At 32.1% G+C, this 25,193-nt stretch overlaps 1 protein-coding gene across 2 annotated transcripts in view; it reads right to left on the reverse strand.

Moving 5' to 3' along the window:
* Window positions 1–3,921: 3,921 nt before the first annotated feature.
* Window positions 3,922–25,193, reverse strand: part of LOC127735109 (protein LTV1 homolog) — a 44,652-nt gene continuing 23,380 nt past the window's right edge. For both annotated transcript variants that reach the window (XM_052245205.1, XM_052245200.1), the window contains exon 11: window positions 3,922–5,471. In XM_052245205.1, coding sequence (XP_052101165.1) covers window positions 5,361–5,471 — 111 coding nt within the window. In that variant the 3' untranslated portion in view covers window positions 3,922–5,360. The remainder of the gene's footprint in view (window positions 5,472–25,193) is intronic.

Here is a 25,193-nt window from a genome sequence, read left to right on the forward strand (position 1 = left end):
AATAAAACACGTATTTATGTTAAAATAACCGACTTGTGAATACCATATCTTGGAACACTTGTCTCTTTTATGTTAAGACATGGATGACTCAAAAACTCCAGTTTTAGTCCTTCTAGTAAAGTTTCTAAAACCCATTGATCTCCTGTGATCTTTGTCCACTTCCAGTGAAACATTAGCAAACGTGCCCCTACCTGAGGACTTATATTTACAGTTTGTAAAAGGTTCTTTGAACTTACTTCCTTGGAGCTGGGAAACCTTTTGGACTCCCAGCTGCTTTCCAAAAATTTCTTTCCTTGAAAAATTTCCTGCACGAAAATTATCTTTGTTGGAAAAAGTGTTTGTTCTGGCAACTTTAGCTCCACGATCAGAATTGTCAGAATAGTCACCTTTCCTCTTTCTGTTATAGTCATTTGCAGGAGTGCGATCATCTCTAGACTTGTTAAAGTTCTTGCTTTAACTACCAGCATTATTATAAACATTCTGGGTCTCTCTAGCATCCCGTAAATTCACTGCTGATCTATGCAGTGTGTCAAAGTATTGTCCATTAAAAAGTTGACTGCCAAAAACGGGCAATTTCAACAACTTCTTTTCTGTAGACTTACTAATGAAGTTAACATTTTTCAGAAAAAGTTTCCTTCTACTTAATACTGAATTTGCCATAATTCTGCCTGTTATATCAGCCATACTTCTAAAGCAATTAATTAATGCTTTACGTCCTTCAATCCTAGCATCCTCACAAGTTGCCTCATCCAAAAAGGCAGAAATCATAGTACCATATGAAACTGCTCTAAAAAGTGCCCTGGCAGAATTATCAATACGACGAAAATCATTATCTAATTCTCTGTGAAAAGGTGGAATATTAACTCCAGATTTAACAGAATTGCCTTTATGACCAATAGCTACCCCTTCCTCAATATTGCCATCTAACTTAGGACTACAGAAAGCATTAACATCATCTTTCTTAACCATGAAAGCCTTATCATCCCTGCCACGAGCAGCTCGGTTTTTCAAATGACCAGAGATAACTTCCTTTTCTACAGATGTTACCATTTCAATAATTGTACCTTCCAAAAGTTATTTAATTGCTGATTTTTTATCGTTCTTGTCAGGTTTTAATCTTGCCGAAACAAAAGAAGGACGTTCCTGATCTTAAGCCTCTAAAGATTCAGGTTCTATATTGAGAACTGTTGCCATTTTATAAATAAATGAAACCCACTCAATTGGATCAGAAGCACCAGGTGCCCCTTGAGGTACCTCGATTAAGGTGCATGTAAACATTTGACTAGATCGTGGCGATGAAGACCCATCATCAATCTTTTCTTCTGGATCAAGATAAGAAACCTGATCTTGATCAAAATTCGTCATTGAAGACATCTGATCGTCATAGCTTTTGAATTTGTCAAAATGTGGCCTTTGGTTTTGGGCAGTAGCAGAACTAGGCTTTCCAGGAGGTTAATCTTCAAGAACATCAGCATTGAAATCAATCAATTTCTTTTTTAATAAGTTTTGTATTTGTAATTGTACCTGTTCTTGTACAATGGCCGAAATATCGACCATACAAGTGCTGTTGTCCGGCGTATTTTCAGTGACAGTGTCGTCATTTGAAGCTCTGACTGCCCCCTCCACAGGTGGACTTATGTCTTTGAAATCTGTCAATCCGTCTACACGGGCGGGTTGATACAGTTTATTCAATTTAATTGTCTTCTGAACACTTTTTTCAATCATTTTCATGATCAAACTTGGATGCTCCTTTGACCAATTTTTGCAAATTTTGCATGGGAATGACTCGTTACAAATACGATGTTTGTAACATTCATCGTGGTCATCCAGAGTGTTCATCTTGTCAGGACACCTTACACACTTCTTAAACTTATCTTCCTGTTTCTCTATCTTACGATTCAAATTCTTATTATCCAAATAAACGTACGGGGAAATCAACGCATATGCTTTAATGGCGGACGCCGAGAGAAACTGAAGAGTTATGCAAGGAAGATAACTGGAGGTATTACCGTATTTATAATAAAAAATGGGGAATGTGTCCATGGGACACAGATGATGCCCCCGATTGCATATAATGTTATAAAGGGATATAACTCAAGAACTGTAAAAGTGACGCTACCCAAATTTGAACTTGATCTGAGTTTTGTGATAATAAGCATTGTGTATACATTTCATAACATTTGGTTGAGCAAACTAAAGTAAGACCTATAATGGTTTACTTTTATAAATTGTAACTTGGATGGAGAGTTGTCTCATTGGCACTCATACCACATCTTCCTATATCTATAAGAGAACGGAAACGAAAAATTGAGCAATTTTTCCATTTGTAGAGGGGCATAACTCTAGAACAGCAAAAGTTACGCCACCAAAATTCGAACTTCATCTGTGTTTTGTGGTTATAAGCATTGTGTATAAGTTTCATAACATTTGGTTGCGGCAAACTAAAGTTAAAGAACGGAAACGAAAAATTCAGCAATTTTTCCACTTATAAAGGGGCATTACTCTAGAACAGTAAAAGTGACGTAACCAAAATTCAAACTTAATCTGTGTTTTGTGGTAATAAGCATTGTGTATAAGTTTCATAACATTTGGTTGAGGCAAACTGAAGTTAGAGAAGGGAAACAAAAAATCTAAATACATGTTTAGATTCAGCATATCAAAGAACCCTAAGAATTCAATTTTTGTTAAAATCAAACTAAGTTTAATTTTGGACCCTTTGGACCTTAATGTAGACCAATTTGAAAACGGAACCAAAAATTAAGAATCTAAATACACGGTTAGATTCGGCATATCAAAGAACCCCAATAATTCAATTTTTGATGAAATCAAACAAAGTTTAATTTTGGACCCTTTGGACCTCAATGTGGACCAATTTAAAAACGGGGCCCAAAATCCAAAAACTAAATACACGGTTAGATTCAGCATATTAAAGAACCCCAAGAATTCAAGAATAAAACCCCATTGAAATTGGTCAAGAAATAAGCAATTTATACGAAGTATCTTCTTTTGCACAATACTGTGCAATTAAATATTTCTTGCTATTGCGCAATATTGTGCTATTGGATATTTCTTGCTATTGCGCAATACTGTGCAATTGAAGATTTCTTGCTATTGCGCAATACTGTGCAATTGAAGATTTCTTGCTATTGTGCAATACTGTGCAATTGAAAATTTCTTGCTATTGCACAATACTTATTATATAATAATTTACACATCCTGTTTGGTGTGTATCTCCTACCATATCATTATTATTTGCTTTTAAATATAAATCAGAAATAACCAACTTAAAATGGAAAATTTTAAAAGAAAAAAAAAGGAAAAAAAGAAAAAAAAGGAAAAAAAAAAAAATTCCCCCCCCAAATTTTTTGAACCCCCTTATGATTCAACACCCCCAAACTCAATCCCAGCCTTCCCTTTGTGGTATGGTACCTTGCAGTACAATTTCAGAGAGATCCATACACTAACACACAAGTTATGTCTGGAAGTTACAAAAATGCTTATTTTTGGCCCCTAATTCCTTTGCTTTTGGTACCATAACCCCCAAAATCAATCCCAACCTTCCTTTTGTGGTATTGAACCTTGTGGTAAAATTTCATTGAGATCCATTCAGTTAAACTAAAGTTAGAGTGCCAAAACCAATGTGTCTTCGGACGACGCCAACGTCAAACCAATATACGACCACAAAAATTTGTTTGCGGTCGTATAAAAATGTGACAAGGATAAGCTTTACCTGGTTAAAACATATTTACTCCTGTATGTATTCCTTGATATTTATCTCTTTATCATTTGGAGGTTATATTTGCTGTTATCAGTATGACTTGTCTTGCTTTTGTAAACTTATACCTTTCCATCATTACTATAACTAAATGTATATTTTTGTGTTGGGCAATATTATTTTCTGTTTTAAAATTAAAACATATGTAACCATATTTTCTTTTATTAATAAATACAGCAACAAGAATAACACAATGTAACAAAATATCTCGCATAACAAAGGTTAAAGTTTGTTTTTAAAATACCTCAATTATAAATGTACACACATTCACTGTTAAAGCAACTGTTTTATTTACCTTTCATTACAAGAAGACACAAAGGTTGCTAGGCTGGTCTAACATGACTTTATATTCAGCAATTTGTCTAAAACAATATTTTTTTACTAAATCATTTTTTTATCAGAAAAATTGTGTCACGTATTTCTTTGACTGATGATTGCTGATGTCTAAATTCAAACTGCAAATCTAAAAATCAATTTATGTGCCTTTTGCAACAAATATAAAAAAATTCATAACATTACAAAAAGGAAAAAATGTACACAGTTAAAAATTTATACCTCTTGATATATGATATTTATTAGTGTAATGCTAATCTTATCACAATTTCCTAACTGAAAAAATTTATAAATTTTGCCACTGAAAAAAATACAAATGACGTTATACCCCTTTACACCAAATGTAAACCGATTTGGTAATAAGAGCTGAATTGTGAGTAATGCTGCGGCAGGCCTGATGTCACATGTACCAAGTACTACCACTTTCTTACAGTCTCTATTAAAATAGCAAAAAATCAAGGGAATTACCTAGACCCCAAAAAGGGAATAAAAAAATCATCTTTTCATTCTTTAAACTGGCATTTTTTTCATGATAAATAATTTGCATAAGTCTTTATCAAAGAATGTGAAATAACTTTTCATGATATGATGATCTTTAAAATAATATATACTTTGGATGTTTGTTTATTCTGGACAATGTTAGAAATACTAATATCTTCCAAAAATATGTAAATCAGTTCTGACAGTCCAAAACTGACTACATAAAATAGTGGGGGCAGTTTTTAACAAAAATATCTTCAGTGAGCATTCTCTATTGAACATCTTAAAACTCAGGGCTACCAGTTCACTATTTTTCACATTTACAGCTCTTCTATAAAAGCATGCAAAGCAAACCTTTGATCAATTTGCTTGCTATGTTTGTTTGGATGTTTGTAAACAAAAGGTAGGTAGTCTGTTTCAGTCTGTTTACTATATAATGGAATTTGATTGGACAATAAACATTAACTTCATTGCATGTCAATTTTTATTGTCCAATCAAATCCCAGTATATATAAAACAGACTAAAACTCAGCCTACCTATTGTTTGCAAACATCCAAGCAAACATAGCAAGCAAGTTGATCAAAGGTTTGCTTTGCATGCTTTTATAGAAGAGCTGTAATGAATACTACATATAACTTTTTCTCTCTTCGTCTCTCTAATCAAATGGAAAGCACAAGCATATGACAAGCTTATCTCTTTCTATGTAGTTTTTTTTCATGACTTTTCAAATTTGATAGCATGTCAATAAGTCAGTATCAATGTTTTCATAAATCACAATTTCATGCCTTGTAGATTGTTCTGAACATTTAACACTTCCTTTTCTTGTCTTTTCATCTCTGATTTAAACATTTCTTTATTCTGTTTCTTTTCCTGTCTTCTTTCCTGAAACAGAATCATTTGTTGAATATTTTTTTCATTAATTATATCTAGCAAGATTTTCAATTTAAAAGATCTCTTTACATTGATTTATAATAGTATCTTTTTTCTCCCATTTATTTATTTTATTTATAATGTTTTTATAAATTGTTGATCGTTCAATGCTTTTTTCTTCATATTCCAACAAATATTATGGCTAGAAAGAAATACAGATGTTCTAACACTTTATAGACACTCTCAGTTCCAATATGAATTCATTCCTGTAAACTAGTATCTGATAAAAAGTTTCAGCCCATCAGAAAGGTTGAAGATTTATTCACCAGGTGCAGATTTAAAAGGAATGAATTTATCTTGCAATTTGAAAATCTCTTTGATTTATCAATAATTGAAAAGGCACATGTCACTATATAATCAGTTAAATTTATGAACAATAATTCTCTTAATAACTGTAGGTTTGTCACAAGTTGTCAGTGTTAACTATAAAAGGACATTGAACTTGTACCAATACACTAAAAACTTTAAAAACCTTATTACTCTTGTAATAACCTTAGTGACATCAGTGCAAAGAATTTTATCTAAGAAGTGTATATCAGAGGTTCCTTAGAATGTTCAGAAATCTTCATTATACTGATCTGAGAACACAGGATTCATCATTTATACAATACATATTTAGCATTTTATAACATGTGCATACTATTGATACCTTAAATCAAACATCCAATTTTAAGTGTTACCCTATTGGAGTTTTCTATGGTCTTTTCTTGGAAAGTTTACATCCAATTTTAAGTGTTACCCTATTGGAGTTTTCTATGGTCTTTTCTTGGAAAATTTACATCCATTTTTAAGTGTTACCCTATTGGAGTTTTCTATGGTCTTTTCTTGGAAAGTTTACATCCATTTTTAAGTGTTATCCTATTGGAGTTTTCTATGGTCTTTTGTTGGAAAGTTTACATCCAATTTTAAGTGTAATCCTATTGGAGTTTTCTATGGTCTTTTGTTGGAAAGTTTACATCCAATTTTAAGTGTTACCCTATTGGAGTTTTCTATGGTCTTTTGTTGGAAAGTTTACATCCAATTTTAAGTGTTACCCTATTGGAGTTTTCTATGGTCTTTTGTTGGAAAGTTTACATCCAATTTTAAGTGTTATCCTATTGGAGTTTTCTATGGTCTTTTTATTGGAGTTTTCTATGGTCTTTTGTTGGAAAGTTTACATCCAATTTTAAGTGTTATCCTATTGGAGTTTTCTATGGTCTTTTGTTGGAAAGTTTACATCCAATTTTAAGTGTTACCCTATTGGAGTTTTCTATGGTCTTTTGTTGGAAAGTTTACATCCAATTTTAAGTGTTATCCTATTGGAGTTTTCTAGGGTCTTTTGTTGGAAAGTTTACATCCAATTTTAAGTGTTACCCTATTGGAGTTTTCTATGGTCTTTTGTTGGAAAGTTTACATCCAATTTTAAGTGTTACCCTATTGGAGTTTTCTATGGTCTTTTGTTGGAAAGTTTACATCCAATTTTAAGTGTTACCCTATTGGAGTTTTCTATGGTCTTTTCTTGGAAAATTTACATCCATTTTTAAGTGTTACCCTATTGGAGTTTTCTATGGTCTTTTCTTGGAAAGTTTACATCCATTTTTAAGTGTTATCCTATTGGAGTTTTCTATGGTCTTTTGTTGGAAAGTTTACATCCAATTTTAAGTGTAATCCTATTGGAGTTTTCTATGGTCTTTTGTTGGAAAGTTTACATCCAATTTTAAGTGTTACCCTATTGGAGTTTTCTATGGTCTTTTGTTGGAAAGTTTACATCCAATTTTAAGTGTTACCCTATTGGAGTTTTCTATGGTCTTTTGTTGGAAAGTTTACATCCAATTTTAAGTGTTATCCTATTGGAGTTTTCTATGGTCTTTTTATTGGAGTTTTCTATGGTCTTTTGTTGGAAAGTTTACATCCAATTTTAAGTGTTATCCTATTGGAGTTTTCTATGGTCTTTTGTTGGAAAGTTTACATCCAATTTTAAGTGTTACCCTATTGGAGTTTTCTATGGTCTTTTGTTGGAAAGTTTACATCCAATTTTAAGTGTTATCCTATTGGAGTTTTCTAGGGTCTTTTGTTGGAAAGTTTACATCCAATTTTAAGTGTTACCCTATTGGAGTTTTCTATGGTCTTTTGTTGGAAAGTTTACATCCAATTTTAAGTGTTACCCTATTGGAGTTTTCTATGGTCTTTTGTTGGAAAGTTTACATCCAATTTTAAGTGTTACCCTATTGGAGTTTTCTATGGTCTTTTCTTGGAAAGTTTACATCCAATTTTAAGTGTTACCCTATTGGAGTTTTCTATGGTCTTTTGTTGGAAAGTTTACATCCAATTTTAAGTGTTACCCTATTGGAGTTTTCTAGGGTCTTTTGTTGGAAAGTTTACATCCAGTTTTAAGTGTTACCCTATTAGAGTTTTCTGTTACCCTATTGGAGTTTTCTGTTACCCTATTGGAGTTTTCTGTTACCCTATTGGAGTTTTCTATGGTCTTTTGTTGGAAAGTTTACATCCAATTTTAAGTGTTATCCTATTGGAGTTTTCTATGGTCTTTTGTTGGAAAGTTTACATCCAATTTTAAGTGTTATCCTATTGGAGTTTTCTAGGGTCTTTTGTTGGAAAGTTTACATCCAATTTTAAGTGTTACCCTATTGGAGTTTTCTAGGGTCTTTTGTTGGAAAGTTTACATCCAATTTTAAGTGTTATCCTATTGGAGTTTTCTATGGTCTTTTGTTGGAAAGTTTACATCCAATTTTAAGTGTTACCCTATTGGAGTTTTCTATGGTCTTTTGTTGGAAAGTTTACATCCAATTTTAAGTGTTATCCTATTGGAGTTTTCTATGGTCTTTTGTTGGAAAGTTTACATCCAATTTTAAGTGTTACCCTATTGGAGTTTTCTATGGTCTTTTGTTGGAAAGTTTACATCCAATTTTAAGTGTTACCCTATTGGAGTTTTCTATGGTCTTTTGTTGGAAAGTTTACATCCAATTTTAAGTGTTATCCTATTGGAGTTTTCTATAGTCTTTTGTTGGAAAGTTTACATCCAATTTTAAGTGTTACCCTATTGGAGTTTTCTATGGTCTTTTGTTGGAAAGTTTACATCCAATTTTAAGTGTTACCCTATTGGAGTTTTCTATGGTCTTTTGTTGGAAAGTTTACATCCAATTTTAAGTGTTATCCTATTGGAGTTTTCTATGGTCTTTTGTTGGAAAGTTTACATCCAATTTTAAGTGTTATCCTATTGGAGTTTTCTATGGTCTTTTGTTGGAAAGTTTACATCCAATTTTAAGTGTTACCCTATTGGAGTTTTCTGTTACCCTATTGGAGTTTTCTATGGTCTTTTGTTGGAAAGTTTACATCCAATTTTAAGTTATACCCTATTGGAGTTTTCTAGGGTCTTTTGTTGGAAAGTTTACATCCAATTTTAAGTGTTATCCTATTGGAGTTTTCTGCTATCCTATTGGAGTTTTCTGATACCCTATTGGAGTTTTCTGTTACCCTATTGGAGTTTTCTGTTATCCTATTGGAGTTTTCTATGGTCTTTTGTTGGCAACTTTACATCCAGTTTTAAGTGTTATCCTATTGGAGTTTTCTATGGTCTTTTGTTGGAAAGTTTATATCCAGTTTTAAGTGTTACCCTATTAGAGTTTTCTGTTACCCTATTGGAGTTTTCTGTTACCCTATTGGAGTTTTCTATGGTCTTTTGTTGGAAAGTTTACATCCAATTTTAAGTGTTATCCTATTGGAGTTTTCTATGGTCTTTTGTTGGAAAGTTTACATCCAATTTTAAGTGTTACTCTATTGGAGTTTTCTGTTACCCTATAGGAGTTTTCTATGGTCTTTTGTAGGAAAGTTTACATCCAATTTTAAGTGTTACCCTATTGGAGTTTTCTATGGTCTTTTGTAGGAAAGTTTACATCCAATTTTAAGAATATCCTATTGGAGTTTTCTATGGTCTTTTGTTGGAAAGTTTACATCCAATTTTAAGTGTTATCCTATTGGAGTTTTCTAGGGTCTTTTGTTGGAAAGTTTACATCCAATTTTAAGTGTTACCCTATTGGAGTTTTCTATGGTCTTTTGTTGGAAAGTTTACATCCAATTTTAAGTGTTACCCTATTGGAGTTTTCTATGGTCTTTTGTTGGAAAGTTTACATCCAATTTTAAGTGTTACCCTATTGGAGTTTTCTATGGTCTTTTGTTGGAAAGTTTACATCCAATTTTAAGTGTTACCCTATTGGAGTTTTCTGTGGTCTTTTGTTGGAAAGTTTACATCCAATTTTAAGTGTTATCCTATTGGAGTTTTCTATAGTCTTTTGTTGGAAAGTTTACATCCAATTTTAAGTGTTACCCTATTGGAGTTTTCTATAGTCTTTTGTTGGAAAGTTTACATCCAATTTTAAGTGTTATCCTATTGGAGTTTTCTATGGTCTTTTGTTGGAAAGTTTACATCCAATTTTAAGTGTTACCCTATTGGAGTTTTCTAGGGTCTTTTGTTGGAAAGTTTACATCCAATTTTAAGTGTTACCCTATTGGAGTTTTCTGTGGTCTTTTGTTGGAAAGTTTACATCCAATTTTAAGTGTTATCCTATTGGAGTTTTCTATAGTCTTTTGTTTGAAAGTTTACATCCAATTTTAAGTGTTATCCTATTGGAGTTTTCTAGGGTCTTTTGTTGGAAAGTTTACATCCAATTTTAAGTGTTATCCTATTGGAGTTTTCTGTGGTCTTTTGTTGGAAAGTTTACATCCAATTTTAAGTGTTACCCTATTGGAGTTTTCTATGGTCTTTTGTTGGAAAGTTTACATCCAATTTTAAGTGTTACCCTATTGGAGTTTTCTGTGGTCTTTTGTTGGAAAGTTTACATCCAATTTTAAGTGTTATCCTATTGGAGTTTTCTAGGGTCTTTTGTTGGAAAGTTTACATCCAATTTTAAGTGTTATCCTATTGGAGTTTTCTGTGGTCTTTTGTTGGAAAGTTTACATCCAATTTTAAGTGTTACCCTATTGGAGTTTTCTATGGTCTTTTGTTGGAAAGTTTACATCCAGTTTTAAGTGTTACCCTATTGGAGTTTCTATGGTCTTTTGTTGGAAAGTTTACATCCAATTTTAAGTGTTACCCTATTGGAGTTTTCTGTGGTCTTTTGTTGGAAAGTTTACATCCAATTTTAAGTGTTACCCTATTGGAGTTTTCTATGGTCTTTTGTTGGAAAGTTTACATCCAATTTTAAGTGTTACCCTATTGGAGTTTTCTGTGGTCTTTTGTTGGAAAGTTTACATCCAATTTTAAGTGTTATCCTATTGGAGTTTTCTATGGTCTTTTGTTGGAAAGTTTACATCCAATTTTAAGTGTTACCCTATTGGAGTTTTCTAGGGTCTTTTGTTGGAAAGTTTACATCCAATTTTAAGTGTTATCCTATTGGAGTTTTCTGCTATCCTATTGGAGTTTTCTGTTACCCTATTGGAGTTTTCTGTTACCCTATTGGAGTTTTCTGTTATCCTATTGGAGTTTTCTATGGTCTTTTGTTGGCAACTTTACATCCAGTTTTAAGTGTTATCCTATTGGAGTTTTCTATGGTCTTTTGTTGGAAAGTTTACATCCAGTTTTAAGTGTTACCTTATTAGAGTTTTCTGTTACCCTATTGGAGTTTTTTGTTACCCTATTGGAGTTTTCTGTTACCCTATTGGAGTTTTCTATGGTCTTTTGTTGGAAAGTTTACATCCAATTTTAAGTGTTATCCTATTGGAGTTTTCTATGGTCTTTTGTTGGAAAGTTTACATCCAATTTTAAGTGTTACCCTATTGGAGTTTTCTAGGGTCTTTTGTTGGAAAGTTTACATCCAATTTTAAGTGTTACCCTATTGGAGTTTTCTAGGGTCTTTTGTTGGAAAGTTTACATCCAATTTTAAGTGTTATCCTATTGGAGTTTTCTATGGTCTTTTGTTGGAAAGTTTACATCCAATTTTAAGTGTTACCCTATTGGAGTTTTCTATGGTCTTTTCTTGGAAAGTTTACATCCAATTTTAAGTGTTATCCTATTGGAGTTTTCTATGGTCTTTTGTTGGAAAGTTTACATCCAATTTTAAGTGTTACCCTATTGGAGTTTTCTATGGTCTTTTGTTGGAAAGTTTACATCCAATTTTAAGTGTTACCCTATTGGAGTTTTCTATGGTCTTTTGTTGGAAAGTTTACATCCAATTTTAAGTGTTATCCTATTGGAGTTTTCTAGGGTCTTTTGTTGGAAAGTTTACATCCAATTCTAAGTGTTACCCTATTGGAGTTTTCTATGGTCTTTTGTTGGAAAGTTTACATCCAATTTTAAGTGTTACCCTATTGGAGTTTTCTGTTACCATATTGGAGTTTTCTATGGTCTTTTGTTGGAAAGTTTACATCCAATTTTAAGTGTTACCCTATTGGAGTTTTCTAGGATCTTTTGTTGGAAAGTTTACATCCAATTTTAAGTGTTACCCTATTGGAGTTTTCTAGGGTCTTTTGTTGGAAAGTTTACATCCAATTTTAAGTGTTACCCTATTGGAGTTTTCTAGGGTCTTTTGTTGGAAAGTTTACATCCAATTTTAAGTGTTACCCTATTGGAGTTTTCTATGATCTTTTGTTGGAAAGTTTACATCCAGTTTTAAGTGTTACCCTATTGGAGTTTTCTAGGGTCTTTTGTTGGAAAGTTTACATCCAATTTTAAGTGTTACCCTATTGGAGTTTTCTGTGGTCTTTTGTTGGAAAGTTTACATCCAATTTTAAGTGTTATCCTATTGGAGTTTTCTATAGTCTTTTGTTGGAAAGTTTACATCCAATTTTAAGTGTTACCCTATTGGAGTTTTCTATAGTCTTTTGTTGGAAAGTTTACATCCAATTTTAAGTGTTATCCTATTGGAGTTTTCTATGGTCTTTTGTTGGAAAGTTTACATCCAATTTTAAGTGTTACCCTATTGGAGTTTTCTATGGTCTTTTGTTGGAAAGTTTACATCCAATTTTAAGTGTTACCCTATTGGAGTTTTCTGTGGTCTTTTGTTGGAAAGTTTACATCCAATTTTAAGTGTTATCCTATTGGAGTTTTCTATAGTCTTTTGTTGGAAAGTTTACATCCAATTTTAAGTGTTATCCTATTGGAGTTTTCTAGGGTCTTTTGTTGGAAAGTTTACATCCAATTTTAAGTGTTATCCTATTGGAGTTTTCTGTGGTCTTTTGTTGGAAAGTTTACATCCAATTTTAAGTGTTACCCTATTGGAGTTTTCTAGGGTCTTTTGTTGGAAAGTTTACATCCAATTTTAAGTGTTACCCTATTGGAGTTTTCTGTGGTCTTTTGTTGGAAAGTTTACATCCAATTTTAAGTGTTATCCTATTGGAGTTTTCTAGGGTCTTTTGTTGGAAAGTTTACATCCAATTTTAAGTGTTATCCTATTGGAGTTTTCTAGGGTCTTTTGTTGGAAAGTTTACATCCAATTTTAAGTGTTATCCTATTGGAGTTTTCTAGGGTCTTTTGTTGGAAAGTTTACATCCAATTTTAAGTGTTATCCTATTGGAGTTTTCTATGGTCTTTTGTTGGAAAGTTTACATCCAATTTTAAGTGTTATCCTATTGGAGTTTTCTAGGGTCTTTTGTTGGAAAGTTTACATCAAATTTTAAGTGTTACCCTATTGGAGTTTTCTAGGGTCTTTTGTTGGAAAGTTTACATCCAATTTTAAGTGTTATCCTATTGGAGTTTTCTATGGTCTTTTGTTGGAAAGTTTACATCCAATTTTAAGTGTTACCCTATTGGAGTTTTCTATGGTCTTTTGTTGGAAAGTTTACATCCAATTTTAAGTGTTACCCTATTGGAGTTTTCTATGGTCTTTTGTTGGAAAGTTTACATCCAATTTTAAGTGTTACCCTATTGGAGTTTTCTATGGTCTTTTGTTGGAAAGTTTACATCCAATTTTAAGTGTTACCCTATTGGAGTTTTCTATGGTCTTTTGTTGGAAAGTTTACATCCAATTTTAAGTGTTATCCTATTGGAGTTTTCTATGGTCTTTTGTTGGAAAGTTTACATCCAATTTTAAGTGTTACCCTATTGGAGTTTTCTATGGTCTTTTGTTGGAAAGTTTACATCCAATTTTAAGTGTTATCCTATTGGAGTTTTCTATAGTCTTTTGTTGGAAAGTTTACATCCAATTTTAAGTGTTACCCTATTGGAGTTTTCTATGGTCTTTTGTTGGAAAGTTTACATCCAATTTTAAGTGTTACCCTATTGGAGTTTTCTATGATCTTTTGTTGGAAAGTTTACATCCAGTTTTAAGTGTTACCCTATTGGAGTTTTCTGTTACCCTATTGGAGTTTTCTATGGTCTTTTGTTGGAAAGTTTACATCCAATCTTAAGTGTTACCCTATTGGAGTTTTCTATGGTCTTTTGTTGGAAAGTTTACATCCAATTTTAAGTGTTACCCTATTGGAGTTTTCTATGGTCTTTTGTTGGAAAGTTTACATCCAATTTTAAGTGTTATCCTATTGGAGTTTTCTATGGTCTTTTGTTGGAAAGTTTACATCCAATTTTAAGTGTTATCCTATTGGAGTTTTCTATGGTCTTTTGTTGGAAAGTTTACATCCAATTTTAAGTGTTATCCTATTGGAGTTTTCTATGGTCTTTTGTTGGAAAGTTTACATCCAATTTTAAGTGTTACCCTATTGGAGTTTTCTAGGGTCTTTTGTTGGAAAGTTTACATCCAATTTTAAGTGTTACCCTATTGGAGTTTTCTAGGGTCTTTTGTTGGAAAGTTTACATCCAATTTTAAGTGTTACCCTATTGGAGTTTTCTAGGGTCTTTTGTTGGGTTTACATCCAATTTTAAGTGTTATCCTATTGGAGTTTTCTATGGTCTTTTGTTGGAAAGTTTACATCCAATTTTAAGTGTTACCCTATTGGAGTTTTCTAGGGTCTTTTGTTGGAAAGTTTACATCCAATTTTAAGTGTTACCCTATTGGAGTTTTCTAGGGTCTTTTGTTGGAAAGTTTACATCCAATTTTAAGTGTTATCCTATTGGAGTTTTCTATGGTCTTTTGTTGGAAAGTTTACATCCAATTTTAAGTGTTACCCTATTGGAGTTTTCTATGGTCTTTTCTTGGAAAGTTTACATCCAATTTTAAGTGTTATCCTATTGGAGTTTTCTATGGTCTTTTGTTGGAAAGTTTACATCCAATTTTAAGTGTTACCCTATTGGAGTTTTCTATGGTCTTTTGTTGGAAAGTTTACATCCAATTTTAAGTGTTACCCTATTGGAGTTTTCTATGGTCTTTTGTTGGAAAGTTTACATCCAATTTTAAGTGTTATCCTATTGGAGTTTTCTAGGGTCTTTTGTTGGAAAGTTTACATTCAATTCTAAGTGTTACCCTATTGCAGTTTTCTATGGTCTTTTGTTGGAAAGTTTACATCCAATTTTAAGTGTTACCCTATTGGAGTTTTCTGTTACCCTATTGGAGTTTTCTATGGTCTTTTGTTGGAAAGTTTACATCCAATTTTAAGTGTTACCCTATTGGAGTTTTCTAGGGTCTTTTGTTGGAAAGTTTACATCCAATTTTAAGTGTTACCCTATTGGAGTTTTCTAGGGTCTTTTGTTGGAAAGTTTACATCCAATTTTAAGTGTTACCCTATTGGAGTTTTCTAGGGTCTTTTGTTGGAAAGTTTACATCCAATTTTAAGTGTTACCCTATTGGAGTTTTCTAGGGTCTTTTGTTTGAAAGTTTACATCCAATTTTAAGTGTTATCCTATTGGAGTTTTCTATGGTCTTTTGTTGGAAAGTTTACATCCAATTTTAAGTGTTACCCTATTGGAGTTTTCTAGGGTCTTTTGTTGGAAAGTTTACATCCAATTTTAAGTGTTATCCTATTGGAGTTTTCTATGGTCTTTTGTTGGAAAGTTTACATCCAATTTTAAGTGTTATCCTATTGGAGTTTTCTAGGGTCTTTTGTTGGAAAGTTTACATCCAATTTTAAGTGTTATCATATTGGAGTTTTCTAGGGTCTTTTGTTGGAAAGTTTACATCCAATTTTAAGTGTTACCCTATTGGAGTTTTCTAGGGTCTTTTGTTGGAAAGTTTACATCCAATTTTAAGTGTTACCCTATTGGAGTTTTCTATGGTCTTTTGTTGGAAAGTTTACATCCAATTTTAAGTGTTACCCTATTGGAGTTTTCTATGGTCTTTTGTTGGAAAGTTTACATCCAATTTTAAGTGTTACCCTATTGGAGTTTTCTAGGGTCTTTTGTTGGAAAGTTTACATCCAATTTTAAGTGTTACCCTATTGGAGTTTTCTAGGGTCTTTTGTTGGAAAGTTTACATCCAATTTTAAGTGTTACCCTATTGGAGTTTTCTATGATCTTTTGTTGGAAAGTTTACATCCAGTTTTAAGTGTTACCCTATTGGAGTTTTCTGTTACCCTATTGGAGTTTTCTATGGTCTTTTGTTGGAAAGTTTACATCCAATCTTAAGTATTACCCTATTGGAGTTTTCTATGGTCTTTTGTTGGAAAGTTTACATCCAATTTTAAGTGTTACCCTATTGGAGTTTTCTATGGTCTTTTGTTGGAAAGTTTACATCCAATTTTAAGTGTTATCCTATTGGAGTTTTCTAGGGTCTTTTGTTGGAAAGTTTACATCCAATTTTAAGTGTTATCCTATTGGAGTTTTCTATGGTCTTTTGTTGGAAAGTTTACATCCAATTTTAAGTGTTATCCTATTGGAGTTTTCTATGGTCTTTTGTTGGAAAGTTTACATCCAATTTTAAGTGTTACCCTATTGGAGTTTTCTAGGGTCTTTTGTTGGAAAGTTTACATCCAATTTTAAGTGTTATCCTATTGGAGTTTTCTATGGTCTTTTGTTGGAAAGTTTACATCCAATTTTAAGTGTTACCCTATTGGAGTTTTCTAGGGTCTTTTGTTGGAAAGTTTACATCCAATTTTAAGTGTTACCCTATTGGAGTTTTCTAGGGTCTTTTGTTGGAAAGTTTACATCCAATTTTAAGTGTTATCCTATTGGAGTTTTCTATGGTCTTTTGTTGGAAAGTTTACATCCAATTTTAAGTGTTACCCTATTGGAGTTTTCTAGGGTCTTTTGTTGGAAAGTTTACATCCAATTTTAAGTGTTACCCTATTGGAGTTTTCTAGGGTCTTTTGTTGGAAAGTTTACATCCAATTTTAAGTGTTACCCTATTGGAGTTTTCTAGGGTCTTTTGTTGGAAAGTTTACATCCAATTTTAAGTGTTATCCTATTGGAGTTTTCTATGGTCTTTTGTTGGAAAGTTTACATCCAATTTTAAGTGTTATCCTATTGGAGTTTTCTATGGTCTTTTGTTGGAAAGTTTACATCCAATTTTAAGTGTTACCCTATTGGAGTTTTCTAGGGTCTTTTGTTGGAAAGTTTACATCCAATTTTAAGTGTTATCCTATTGGAGTTTTCTATGGTCTTTTGTTGGAAAGTTTACATCCAATTTTAAGTGTTATCCTATTGGAGTTTTCTATGGTCTTTTGTTGGAAAGTTTACATCCAATTTTAACTGTTATCCTATTGGAGTTTTCTGTTACCCTATTGGAGTTTTCTATGGTCTTTTGTTGGAAAGTTTACATCCAATTTTAAGTGTTATCCTATTGGAGTTTTCTATGGTCTTTTGTTGGAAAGTTTACATCCAATTTTAAGTGTTACCCTATTGGAGTTTTCTAGGGTCTTTTGTTGGAAAGTTTACATCCAATTTTAGGTGTTACCCTATTGGAGTTTTCTATGGTCTTTTGTTGGAAAGTTTACATCCAATTTTAAGTGTTACCCTATTGGAGTTTTCTAGGGTCTTTTGTTGGAAAGTTTACATCCAATTTTAAGTGTTACCCTATTGGAGTTTTCTAGGGTCTTTTGTTGGAAAGTTTACATCCAATTTTAAGTGTTACCCTATTGGAGTTTTCTATGATCTTTTGTTGGAAAGTTTACATCCAGTTTTAAGTGTTACCCTATTGGAGTTTTCTGTTACCCTATTGGAGTTTTCTATGGTCTTTTGTTGGAAAGTTTACATCCAATCTTAAGTGTTACCCTATTGGAGTTTTCTATGGTCTTTTGTTGGAAAGTTTACATCCAATTTTAAGTGTTACCCTATTGGAGTTTTCTATGGTCTTTTGTTGGAAAGTTTACATCCAATTTTAAGTGTTATCCTATTGGATTTTCTATGGTCTTTTGTTGGAAAGTTTACATCCAATTTTAAGTGTTATCCTATTGGAGTTTTCTATGGTCTTTTGTTGGAAAGTTTACGTCCAATTTTAAGTGTTACCCTATTGAAGTTTTCTATGGTCTTTTGTTGGAAAGTTTACATCCAATTTTAAGTGTTATCCTATTGGAGTTTTCTAGGGTCTTTTGTTGGAAAGTTTACGTCCAATTTTAAGTGTTACCCTATTGGAGTTTTCTATGGTCTTTTGTTGGAAAGTTTACATCCAATTTTAAGTGTTATCCTATTGGAGTTTTCTATGGTCTTTTGTTGGAAAGTTTACATCCAATTTTAAGTGTTATCCTATTGGAGTTTTCTATAGTCTTTTGTTGGAAAGTTTACATCCAATTTTAAGTGTTATCCTATTGGAGTTTTCTATGGTCTTTTGTTGGAAAGTTTACATCCAATTTTAAGTGTTACCCTATTGGAGTTTTCTATGGTCTTTTGTTGGAAAGTTTACATCCAATTTTAAGTGTTATCCTATTGGAGTTTTCTATGGTCTTTTCTTGGAAAGTTTACATCCAATTTTAAGTGTTACCCTATTGGAGTTTTCTATGGTCTTTTGTTGGAAAGTTTACATCCAATTTTAAGTGTTATCCTATTGGAGTTTTCTATGGTCTTTTCTTGGAAAGTTTACATCCAATTTTAAGTGTTACCCTATTGGAGTTTTCTATGGTCTTTTCTTGGAAAGTTTACATCCAATTTTAAGTGTTATCCTATTGGAGTTTTCTATGGTCTTTTCTTGGAAAGTTTACATCCAATTTTAAGTGTTACCCTATTGGAGTTTTCTAGGGTCTTTTGTTGGAAAGTTTACATCCAATTTTAAGTGTTACCCTATTGGAGTTTTCTAGGGTCTTTTGTTGGAAAGTTTACATCCAATTTTAAGTGTTATCCTATTGGAGTTTTCTATGGTCTTTTGTTGGAAAGTTTACATCCAATTTTAAGTGTTACCCTATTGGAGTTTTCTATGGTCTTTTGTTGGAAAGTTTACATCCAATTTTAAGTGTTATCCTATTGGAGTTTTCTATGGTCTTTTGTTTGAAAGTTTACATCCAATTTTAAGTGTTACCCTATTGGAGTTTTCTATGGTCTTTTCTTGGAAAGTTTACATCCAATTTTAAGTGTTATCCTATTGGAGTTTTCTATAGTCTTTTGTTGGAAAGTTTACATCCAATTTTAAGTGTTATCCTATTGGAGTTTTCTATGGTCTTTTGTTGGAAAGTTTACATCCAATTTTAAGTGTTACCCTATTGGAGTTTTCTATGGTCTTTTGTTGGAAAGTTTACATCCAATTTTAAGTGTTATCCTATTGGAGTTTTCTATAGTCTTTTGTTGGAAAGTTTACATCCAATTTTTAGTGTTATCCTATTGGAGTTTTCTATGGTCTTTTGATGGAAAGTTTACATCCAATTTTAAGTGTTATCCTATTGGAGTTTTCTATGGTCTTTTCTTGGAAAGTTTACATCCAATTTTAAGTTTTACCCTATTGGAGTTTTCTATGGTCTTTTGTTGGAAAGTTTTCATCCAATTTTAAGTGTTATCCTATTGGAGTTTTCTATGGTCTTTTCTTGGAAAGTTTACATCCAATTTTAAGTGTTATCCTATTGAAGTTTTCTATGGTCTTTTCTTGGAAAGTTTACATCCAATTTTAAGTGTTATCCTATTGGAGTTTTCTATGGTCTTTTCTTGGAAAGTTTACATCCAATTTTAAGTGTTACCCTATTGGAGTTTTCTAGGGTCTTTTGTTGGAAAGTTTACATCCAATTTTAAGTGCTATCCTATTGGAGTTTTCTATGGTCTTTTGTTGGAAAGTTTACATCAAATTTTAAGTGTTACCCTATTGGAGTTTTCTATGGTCTTTTGTTGGAAAGTTTACATCCAATTTTAAGTGTTATCCTATTGGAGTTTTCTATGGGCTTTTGTTGGAAAGTTTACATCCAATTTTAAGTGTTACCCTATTGGAGTTTTCTATGGTCTTTTCTTGGAAAGTTTACATCCAATTTTAAGTGTTATCCTATTGGAGTTTTCTATAGTCTTTTGTTGGAAAGTTTACATCCAATTTTAAGTGTTATCCTATTGGAGTTTTCTATGGTCTTTTGTTGGAAAGTTTACATCCAATTTTAAGTGTTACCCTATTGGAGTTTTCTATGGTCTTTTGTTGGAAAGTTTACATCCAATTTTAAGTGTTATCCTATTGGAGTTTTCTATAGTCTTTTGTTGGAAAGTTTACATCCAATTTTAAGTGTTACCCTATTGGAGTTTTCTATGGTCTTTTGTTGGAAAGTTTACATCCAATTTTAAGTGTTACCCTATTGGAGTTTTCTATGGTCTTTTGTTGGAAAGTTTACATCCAATTTTAAGTGTTACCCTATTGGAGTTTTCTATGGTCTTTTGTTGGAAAGTTTACATCCAATTTTAAGTGTTATCCTATTGGAGTTTTCTAGGGTCTTTTGTTGGAAAGTTTACATCCAATTTTAAGTGTTATCCTATTGGAGTTTTCTGTTACCCTATTGGAGTTTTCTATGGTCTTTTGTTGGAAAGTTTACATCCAATTTTAAGTGTTATCCTATTGGAGTTTTCTATAGTCTTTTGTTGGAAAGTTTACATCCAATTTTAAGTGTTACCCTATTGGAGTTTTCTATGGCCTTTTGTTGGAAAGTTTACATCCAATTTTAAGTGTTACCCTATTGGAGTTTTCTAGGGTCTTTTGTTGGAAAGTTTACATCCAATTTTAAGTGTTATCCTATTGGAGTTTTCTATGGTCTTTTGTTGGAAAGTTTACATCCAATTTTAAGTGTTACCCTATTGGAGTTTTCTATGGTCTTTTGTTGGAAAGTTTACGTCTAATTTTAAGTGTTATCCTATTGGAGTTTTCTATGGTCTTTTGTTGGAAAGTTTACATCCAATTTTAAGTGTTATCCTATTGGAGTTTTCTGTGGTCTGATGTTGGAAAGTTTACATCCAATTTTAAGTGTTACCCTATTGGAGTTTTCTGTGGTCTTTTGTTGGAAAGTTTACGTCCAATTTTAAGTGTTATCCTATTGGAGTTTTCTATGGTCTTTTGTTGGAAAGTTTACATCCAATTTTAAGTGTTATCCTATTGGAGTTTTCTGTGGTCTGATGTTGGAAAGTTTACATCCAATTTTAAGTGTTACCCTATTGGAGTTTTCTGTGGTCTTTTGTTGGAAAGTTTACATCCAATTTTAAGTGTTACCCTATTGGAGTTTTCTAGGGTCTTTTGTTGGAAAGTTTACATCCAATTTTAAGTGTTATCCTATTGGAGTTTTCTATGGTCTTTTGTTGGAAAGTTTACGTCCAATTTTAAGTGTTACCCTATTGGAGTTTTCTGTGGTCTTTTGTTGGAAAGTTTACATCCAATTTTAAGTGTTATCCTATTGGAGTTTTCTATGGTCTTTTGTTGGAAAGTTTACATCCAATTTTAAGTGTTACCCTATTGGAGTTTTCTAGGGTCTTTTGTTGGAAAGTTTACATCCAATTTTAAGTGTTATCCTATTGGAGTTTTCTAGGGTCTTTTGTTGGAAAGTTTACATCCAATTTTAAGTGTTACCCTCTTGGAGTTTTCTAGGGTCTTTTGTTGGAAAGTTTACATCCAATTTTAAGTGTTACCCTATTGGAGTTTTCTAGGGTCTTTTGTTGGAAAGTTTACACCCAATTTTAAGTGTTACCCTATTGGAGTTTTCTATGGTCTTTTGTTGGAAAGTTTACATCCAATTTTAAGTGTTATCCTATTGGAGTTTTCTAGGGTCTTTTGTTGGAAAGTTTACATCCAATTTTAAGTGTTACCCTATTTGAGTTTTCTGTTACCCTATTGGAGTTTTCTATGGTCTTTTGTTGGAAAGTTTACATCCAATTTTAAGTGTTATCCTATTGGAGTTTTCTATGGTCTTTTGTTGGAAAGTTTTCGTCCAATTTTAAGTGTTACCCTCTTGGAGTTTTCTATGGTCTTTTGTTGGAAAGTTTACATCCAATTTTAAGTGTTACTCTATTGGAGTTTTCTATGGTCTTTTGTTGGAAAGTTTACATCCAATTTTAAGTGTTATCCTATTGGAGTTTTCTAGGGTCTTTTGTTAGAAAGTTTACATCAAATTTTAAGTGTTACCCTATTGGAGTTTTCTATGGTCTTTTGTTGGAAAGTTTACATCCAATTTTAAGTGTTACCCTATTGGAGTTTTCTATGGTCTTTTGTTGGAAAGTTTGCATCCAATTTTAAGTGTTACCCTATTGGAGTTTTCTGTTACCCTATTGGAGTTTTCTATGGTCTTTTGTTGGAAAGTTTACATCCAATTTTAAGTGTTACCCTATTGGAGTTTTCTATGGTCTTTTGTTGGAAAGTTTAGATCCAATTTTAAGTGTTACCCTATTGGAGTTTTCTAGGGTCTTTTGTTGGAAAGTTTACATCCAATTTTAAGTGTTATCCTATTGGAGTTTTCTGTTATCCTATTGGAGTTTTCTGTTACCCTATTGGAGTTTTCTGTTACCCTATTGGAGTTTTCTGTTATCCTATTGAAGTTTTCTATGGTCTTTTGTTGGAAAGTTTACATCCAGTTTTAAGTGTTATCCTATTGGAGTTTTCTATGGTCTTTTGTTGGAAAGTTTACATCCAGTTTTAAGTGTTACCCTATTGGAGTTTTCTGTTACCCTATTGGAGTTTTCTGTTACCCTATTGGAGTTTTCTGTTATCCTATTGGAGTTCTGTTACCCTATCGGAGTTACCCTATTGGAGTTTTCTGTTATCCTGTTTTCTGTTACCCTATTGGAGTTTTCTGTTATCCTATTGGAGTTTTCTGTTATCCTATTGGAGTTTTCTGTTACCCTATTGGAGTTTTCTGTTACCCTTTTGGAGTTTTCTGTTACCCTATTGGAGTTTCTGTTATCCTATTGGAGTTTTCTGTTACCCTATTGGAGTTTTCTGTTATCCTATTGGAGTTTTCTGTTACCCTATTGGAGTTTTCTATGGTCTTTTGTTGGAAAGTTTACCTTATTATTATGAAATCAAAAATTTGGAAGAAAAAAAAACTGTCATCAAAACATCAAGTATACTGATGTAGAAAAATCCAGAACATGTAGTGTAAATGTTGGAATATTTGCGAGGGGTAATTTCACTTATCTCATGGTAAAATGAGCAAAAAATCCTTTACATGATTAGTTTGTAAAAGCAACAATAATGATGTGAAGGCTGAACTTATTATTCAAAGCATGAATTTAACCTTGCACACATGATTATTTATTGTAATCATGAAACTTACAACTCAAAAATATCCATGTTTTCAGTATACAGCACACAAAAGATGAATAATTTCATAAATCTGTTCATTAACTGCCTTAAAAATGACTCTTTGTTTTTCTAATACATGGGCATATGCATGTAATGATCTGCTATAGTGTACATCAGAGGTTCCTTAGAATGTTCATAAATCTTCACTGTACTAATCAGAGAACATAAAATTCATCATATATACACTATAGAATAGAATACAAAAAGAGAAGAGATGCCTAAACCAATGTTTGTTTATACATTTCTAGATCAAGAATAAACTGTCAAGTTTTTGAATAGTAAATGATAAACTGATCATTAACAACCAGAGGGATTGTACCTTGCCATTATTTTTAATCAGAAGGAGATTAGTTCAAATGTCTTTACAGGGTTTTCAACATCGTCCACTAAAAATATATGTAATTTACTGTCAAGCAGCTATCCTTATACCTAGATCTCTCATGTGTAACTAAGTTAAACTTAGATATAAATTTGCTGTGCACTGAGAAATCCATACATAATATGAAACAATTGCTATGAAATTACATTTGCTCATTTCATACAATTACAGAAGCATAAAGGAGAGGTTATTAAAAATTGAGAGTAAAAATCCCCTAACAAAAAGTGCATGGAAAAAGTTTTTTTATGAAATTCAATAAGAAAAACATTGCAAAAATTGTCAAAATGCTCTCTGTATATCAGAGGTTCCTTAGAATGTTCAGAAATCTTCACTTAACTGATCTGAGAACACAGGATTCATCATTTATACAATGGTGAAAAGATTTGAATTATGGTCGAATAGGCTCTAAAATAAAATGTATTTAAATGTACTTTTATAAAATTCTTTAGTTTCAATTCAAAATATTTGCTTTTCATGAGTTATTAAGCTACAAAATTAAAAAAAAAAAATAATTAAGGTCTATTTTTTTGTATTTGTGACCTTGACCTTGAACATGTTAATCTCATATCCAAAGAGATGTTCTTATTATTTGTGATCATATAACCAAGTTTGATTCCAATCCAGAGCTTCCAAAAATATTTGAGCCAGCCTGACATTTTTTACTTATCCTGATTTTAATCCCTTTAAACTTATTAACAATAGGCAATCATGGTAATCATTTGGGCATCATAACAATGATCGACATAAAAATTATATTAAACTCCCAACTTTTGATATAATCATGCTGGCAATAACTTAAACTTTCTTCTTTAAAAAGCACATTTTCCTAATACCGGATGTTTACTTGACAATGGGAAAACAAGGACCAGAGGTGGATACTTAAAATCTGTGAATGTTTACAAAGCAGAATTAAGTTTAAGTAGTTCTTTCCACGTTATTTCTTATAAAGATAATACTTCAAAATGAATGTAAGATAAAGGTTTCAATGATATTTTTAGCATTTTTGAAGAATTTAGTTACATAATCAAATGAGCATATGCACGTAATGGTCTGCTATAGTGTACATCAGAGGTTCCTTAGAATGTTCATAAATCTTCACTGTACTAATCAGAGAACATAAAATTCATCATATATACACTATAGAATGAACTTTCATTTGTCTGAGTCAACATGTGTTTCTGAATCAAATTTCATTTGGTACCACACGTATTCGTGCAAAAAGAAAAGAGATGCCTAAACCACTGTTTGTTTATACATTTTTATTGGTAAGAGGAGTCCTAGATCTAGTGTTAACTCTGAAGTTTTAGTACAATAACTGAGAAACTGATCATTAACCAGCAGAGCGATTGTACCTTGCCATTTTTTATAATTGGAAGGAGAGAGGATCAAAAGACAACAAAGGGTAATCAACACCAACCCTGATATAGTTTGTTGTGCCACGATTATTTACAGTATTCTTTTAATAATAACCTTCATTCATTGCTTTTCATTTGTATTTCCCGGTGTATATTTTCCGCGAAACTAGGTCATACATATTTTCACTTTTGTACACTTGCTTGTTATGCGGAATGATTTTCTATAGTTACAACATAATTACCTTATTCAGAAGTTATTAATGCATCCTATTTTATCCATAGTTATCCTTTTATAATGTTAGAATTATCCAAAATCATACTTGTCAAGTTAAAGGCCATTTTGGTTTACTTTCACAATTGTGTACACGCGTACTATTTTTAGGTGTATTGATTAACTGGATCTTTCAAACGTTTAGAGAAAAGTATAGTCAGTTTCAAATTATAGCCGCTG

The sequence above is a fragment of the Mytilus californianus genome, unplaced genomic scaffold (genome assembly GCF_021869535.1).
Source record: "Mytilus californianus isolate M0D057914Y unplaced genomic scaffold, xbMytCali1.0.p SCAF_1, whole genome shotgun sequence".
In the NCBI taxonomy this organism is placed as follows: domain Eukaryota; kingdom Metazoa; phylum Mollusca; class Bivalvia; order Mytilida; family Mytilidae; genus Mytilus; species Mytilus californianus.